General features: G+C 45.0%; 1 protein-coding gene across 2 annotated transcripts; it reads right to left on the bottom strand.

Annotated features, from left to right (window-relative positions):
* Positions 1-3,030: 3,030 nt before the first annotated feature.
* On the bottom strand, positions 3,031-5,789 carry LOC119273629 (F-box/FBD/LRR-repeat protein At1g13570-like). Of its 2 annotated transcripts, XM_037554732.1 has the most exons (4): positions 5,611-5,789; positions 3,789-4,631; positions 3,538-3,693; positions 3,031-3,440 (listed from the first exon to the last, which is right to left on the bottom strand). In XM_037554732.1, exons 2-4 carry the CDS (start codon positions 4,608-4,610, stop codon positions 3,162-3,164), a joined length of 1,257 nt encoding a protein of 418 aa, XP_037410629.1. In that variant the 5' UTR covers positions 4,611-4,631; positions 5,611-5,789; the 3' UTR covers positions 3,031-3,161. The 2 variants fall into 2 exon arrangements, with proteins under 2 accessions (XP_037410629.1, XP_037410628.1); XM_037554731.1 differs by lacking the exon at positions 5,611-5,789 and having other exon boundaries at positions 3,789-5,297.
* Between the last annotated feature and the right edge of the window lie 415 nt (positions 5,790-6,204).

Here is a 6,204-nt window from a genome sequence, read left to right on the forward strand (position 1 = left end):
GCGGGGTTGGCTTCGGCTGCGGGCGCGTCAGGGGCACCGGAACGAAGCCGAGGTGTGGCCGACGCTGGCGGCGCAAGGCGGGAGGAGCGGCGGGGAGCGGGGCGAGCGGGCAAAGGAGGGCGGGCACATGGCACGACAGTAGGCGGCGGAGGCGGGCACGACGGGCCACGGGAAGCTGCGGCAACAGCGGCGCGGAGCGCGAGCAGCAGGAGGGCGAAGCGCACGGGACAGAGGACGCGTGCGGGGCTTCACCGGGCGCGGCCAAGGCAAGGCACAGAGGAGCGAGCGTGCGTGCGGGAGCTGAGCTCCGGGCTCGACGGCCAAAACACGGGGCTGCAGGGGCACCACGAGCGCGAGCGGGCTACAGCGGACACGCAGGGGAACGGGGGCGGCAGCTACGGCACGCGACGCGCGTGCGGCGCTTGTCGGGTGTGCACGGGGCTTGTGCAAGAAGATGCAGGGGTGTGGCTGCAGGTGGTAGGGCCACGCGGGCGCCGGCGGCCGAAGTGGTGCATGGCGACGGGAGCAGAGGAGAAGAGAGGGAGGTCGGAGCCTCACCGCGGGGCGTAGGGCACGAGGCAGCGGTGCTCGAGGTGGGGGACAGGGACGTCGCACGCATGGGAGGCAGTCCGGTGGGGAAGGCTCGGCGAGGTGGCCTTCGGTGATGGTGTCGAGCGGCGGGGGCAATGTCCAGGGGGGCGGGGTCGTGGTTCGTTCCCCTTCCCGATCCAAATCTGGATCGGGGGAAGGAGGAGAGGGAGAGACCGAACGTGGGAGGGGGAGTGGGGCGAGTGGGGGGTTGAACCGCTAGGGTTCGGTCGCCCAGGGGATAAGGTGGAGCGATGGGGGCGGTTGGGCTTGGCGGCCCAGAGGCCAGCTGGACCACCCTCCAGCAAAGGGGGTTCTTCTCCTTTTTTTTAATTTTCTTGTTTGTTTTTCTTTTCTTTTCGTATTTTCTTTTATTTTGGTTTTATTTTACTTTTAATTTCTTTAGCTTTGTGAAATCTGACAATAACTTCTAAATTAATGTCTTAGAATAACCCACTGCCTTAAAAGTTGGTTGACTAAATAAACTAGTTTAACATTTGTTTGTTATTTTAAAAGCTTTCAAGTAATTGTATTTGCTACTGTTTTGTTTAGTTTAATGCATTTAAACTTTTTATAAAGACTTGGTTTATCCACCAATATTACTTATGAATTATTTGGCACATCCCGAACATTATAGTTTTAATATTTGAAAACCTTTATTGTGACTTGATTTTGAATTCGAATTTGAATCGGTTTTGAACCAACATGAGTTTAACAACATTAACCGTGGTGACGTGGCATAATTAGCAGGGAATTACTGTAGCTTAATTATCCAGGCGTCACAAGTAGCGCATGATCCGTACCTGTGGTAATTTGCCATGAGCGACGCGGTGAACAACTATTGAAATAATACATAACAATGGAACGATCCGAAAAATAGTCAAGCTGGACAATTATGTAGCTATACTGCCAAATTCATTGGAGAGATAAAGCAATTACTAGCAATTATTTGATTGTGCATACTCAATTGCTTGCTCAACTTTTTCCTTTTTTGCGGAAAAGTGTAAATATATTACTCAAGGGGAGACCCTAGAAAATTGCTTGCTCAACTTAACTGAACAATTAGAAATTAGCAATTTGGCAGTAAAGTTGAACTTTTGCGTTTGTCTTGCAAACATGGTCACGGTTGAGAAGATTCTACCGTTGAAGTTCGAACGCATGGTATGGCATGGCATTGGCAATGGCATCGGCATGCATGATAAAATTGGTGACATCAAAGCGTATAAAAAAGTTAAGCTGGGATCCATGGACAAGCAGAGCAGAGGTTAATGCGTGGAGGTCCAACGAAGTATTTTATTGTCTGATGTAACTCAATAGAAGTTCTGCGTGTACAACATTATAATTATCAGTATGATGGTTAACGTGTCGTACGATATGCTTGGTCACTATGCATCGACAATCCGATCTACTTCAAATAATATATTAAAATTCTTTGTATTAGTAATTAAACTCTCGAAGAATATGCTTCAAGTCATGAAAGTAGGCACCCGATTGTAGTCCTCAGTGCGCCTCTTCCTCTTCAACCACAATCCTTCCACCATTTGTTTCTCACACTCAAAAACTCTTCCATGCACAAGTCATCCTCAACCCTAGGGTGGCCGGGAATTCAAGGAGGCACCATCGATGGGAACCATCTATGCCTCATGGTCCAAACAAAGACAATCCTAAATGAGATAATCACACCAAAATGAAGATTCGACTTTGGCTAAATTCTCCATGGCCCAAGTTTTTTAATTAAATCAACCCGTAGTGTGTTAAAAAAAACATAGCAACACATTCTTATTTTCTTGCCGATAATGGACATATTTATCCAGTCCCCCTAAAAGAAAAGCTGGATATAAATATGGGTATTGGTCAAAACAGATATGGTTATTTGAAAAACGAAAACTATGAGATAATAACAGAATAGTTGTAGCTCATTTCAAGAGCAAGTTTGATCAACAGCTGAATAAATACCTCCTAATTATGTGAATTGTTTTGAGGTAAAAACTGGATCCTACTCACCTCAGTGAATAATTTTGACGTAAACAATAGCTGAATATTAAAAGCGACGGTTATATAGAAATAATTCACTTATCAGCAAAAAAAATAAAAAATAAAGATGTATACAAATCTGGTAAAAGTTTTGATTTCCCAAAATGTCTACGCTGATTCAGGCATGGCTGCTTTGGTCTCATTACTTCAGGCTTCATATGTATATGCAAAAACTACGATATGGCCATACAATTTGATGCCTTTGATTCACATATTTGCTAAAAACATGAACTTACCATACGCAGAACACATGCACAAAACATGAAGACCTGAACTGATGCCGTTGAGGAAGGGCTGCGGTGTGTGAGTCCCCGGTGCATGGAGGAAAAGCAGTGGCAGCTTGTGTGCCCGGGCTGCAGAATGGAATGAGGTGTCTCATATGGACAACAATTGCTGACACGACATCAAGTATTCCCACCGAATTTCCTCAACAAAATGTACTGCATGCTAGTCCTAGATGGTACATTCACATAAACAAAGCCAAGATAGTTCTACCCAGCAGCAAATTACATCGGCAAACGGTTGCGGGAGCAAGCTTATCAAAATGTGACAATGACCTTGGCCCTGGTAGACGCCCTCGGCAGAGCTAATAGCTTGGCAAGAGACATGCTACAGTCCTTTTCACCCTTCCAGTCTATCTTCAGTTCTTCTAAACCTGGTGCCCAGCTTAGTAGCTTTGCCACAAAATCAACTTCGTAGTCCAGGCCCCCAAAATGGTTCACACTGGCCATTACGAGATGGTCCATTTTCAATTGCAGGTTAAGTCCTTGGATGCCGACCTGATCCTCATCCTGACCAAGGATGCTCCAAGGAAAACTCTGCATTTTTTTCACAACTCGTCAGCCATAAACACAAAGAACGAACATGGATCAGGTGATCGAGCAAGGAGGGAGAGTTTACTTGAGGCATACTTACCCATATATCAAGCTTCTTTAAGTTAGGGGCGTTCTGAAACAGCGAACATGCAGTCAAGACTTGCCTCTGGTCCCACAAGCATATCATAAGACAAACACTCTTCAGGTGAGTAAACACGGCAGGGAGCTTCGTATGTATGCATCCTTTTGATAGATACTGCAACAATAAAATAAAAATAAAAATATATGTCAACACAGATTAGTCAGAGGCAGAAGAAGGCCATAGTAATGCTGGAGACAATAATAGCTCACCTTCAGGAAAAAACCACTGATTGTAAGTGTTTCAATGACACTTAGGCTTCCCAATGACTGCTTGACATAGCTTTCCTTGTCATGCGCAATTGGAACAGATTGATATGCTTTACCTTTGTTATCAAGAGAGAGAAAGGCCACCTCCAGATTAGGTGCGTCCAACTTAATGTCCTCAAAATCCCCTTCAACATAAAGATAATCCAGTTTAGGAGCCTTAATGTTTAGACGGTTGATGCCCTCAAAAGAATCTAATATCAAATCAGTCAGTGCGGGGCAGAACAAGATCAGATTTTGGATATCCTTGTCTGTGGAGGAGAAGATTTTCAGGGTGAGGTCAGTTAGGCTCTTGAAACCTTGGAATGCCCGAGGCAAGCTGATGATGCAGTTTTCTAGGTGCAGATACTCCAGATCACCAATAGAAAAGAGGCACGAGGGAATCTTATACCTTGGCCCCGAGTTCAACTTGATTATAACTGATTTTGGTGATTTCCTTGACAGCATGATCATCCACCTACCGAACTCATCATGGTAATTTTTGCTACCTGAAATATCAAACTCCTCTATTGTTCCCTTGTGGAGTAATAGCACCATATCGACTAACGTAACGAACTTGGTTCTTGTAAGATTTCCATCACACAGAGATATTACTGGCATATCAGTCCATGCATCCCTCCAAGTACTTGATAAGGTGCTAGTCCTAACCGCTTCTTCGGCATTCAAACGGGAGAGGATGTCACCCTTTATCTCTGGAGGTAGACTGCTAAGTCTGTCTGTACTCAGAACTGATGTAGCTTCCGCCCTGGCCTTTTTACAGGTACTCATTGCTTCAGAATCCAGATTAAACTGTCTTAGCATTTGCAGAAGCCAATGAGCCAACATTAGCGCGCAGTCTACCACATATCACTAAAAAAGTAAAAATACAATACATGCAGAAATTAAACGGTGCACTAAGTAAGTTGCTTGTTCATAGCAAAATGAAAAATAAGCAACAACCGAGAGATGGCAGTTAGGGAAACAAGTCTGGTATGTTTATATTAACAGAACTGAACTCGACTATAGCGTTGGTAAGGTGAAAAACTTGATTATCATTTGACATGTGTTACAAGACCCTAATTTGTGATCTTGAAGAGAAACCATGTCCCATGCTGCAAGTTGGAAAGGGGCTTCTTTTGTTGAATATACATACATGTGCCATCATTTGAAGAAGAGGTGATTAAAAGATGACGAAAAAAGAAACTTGTCCTGCAAAATATCGGTTGGACAAACAATTTAAGGTATATAATTGAGAGGCTGTCAACGTGGGTAAACGATCAAATGCAACTGTACTTGAGCACCAACAGCACAGAGAGTCAACTTAACCCACAAACAGGCCCTCCTTTCTTAATCTAGATGTGGACTTGCACTCAAACTATTCAGGAGCAACACGTGTTCCGTTCCAACATTCACTATAAGCATGATCGACATGTACTAACGTAAATCCGTGTACTAAGTACTCCCTCCGTACCGAAATGCTTGTCGGAGGAATGGATGTATCTAGATGTATTTTAGTTCTAGATGCATTCATTTTTATGCATTTCTCCGACAAGTATTTCCGGACGGAGGGAGTACTAGGGTAGGTTCCAACTAAACTTTCTTAGCACTGGGGAGCTAGAGAATAAATAAATTGAGCACTGTAAATAACAGAGTACTAAAGTGCAACTGAATATAAGCACAACTGAGTCACAAACAAGCATGCGCATTGCTGTGATCTTTCAATAATCCATGAATCCGCCGCAAGCAGTTCAAGAACTTCAAATAGATGGGAGCAGAAAGCAAAACGAACCTACGGAGTGGCTCAGTTGCTGCAGAAGCGTCAGGGAAGGGGGGAAGGCGACGCCGCTCGCCCGCTGCGGCCTTGGGCACTGCCACCGAGGCGGAGCGCAGAGGCCAGAGGGGCGAGCAAGAAGGCAGTACGCCGGATGCCTCCGTCGCCGCGCCGCCGGCAGCCGCGGCCGTGCCGTGTCTAGGGTTCGCCGTCTTTGCGCTGTGGCGATGGGGGGATTTCAGAATTGGGCTCGAGGAGAGACTGGGCCGCTGGGCCATATCGATACACATAATAAAATTATTAAACTACACCTAAAAACATAAAATTGGTACCTAAAACAACATACATATTATCTACTACCCCTAAAACACCTAGGAAAACATACATTTCTTTGTTTTCTCAAAAGATGTACATATTTTTTTTGACAAAAATAAAATGTGTATTCAATTGAGACTGGCTGGTTTGAAGATTGGCGGCATGAGTTTCAGTGGGGAGGCACAAAGAGAAGGGAGTGGGTAAACTGCGGGATAACACTTTCATCGAGCAATCAAGGAACAAGACGATTGGGCTTGAGGGATGTGGCAAGTGAAATTTTGTTCAATACATTGGGTT

This window comes from Triticum dicoccoides, chromosome 3A (assembly GCF_002162155.2).
Source record: "Triticum dicoccoides isolate Atlit2015 ecotype Zavitan chromosome 3A, WEW_v2.0, whole genome shotgun sequence".
Classification (NCBI taxonomy): Eukaryota; Viridiplantae; Streptophyta; class Magnoliopsida; order Poales; family Poaceae; genus Triticum; species Triticum dicoccoides.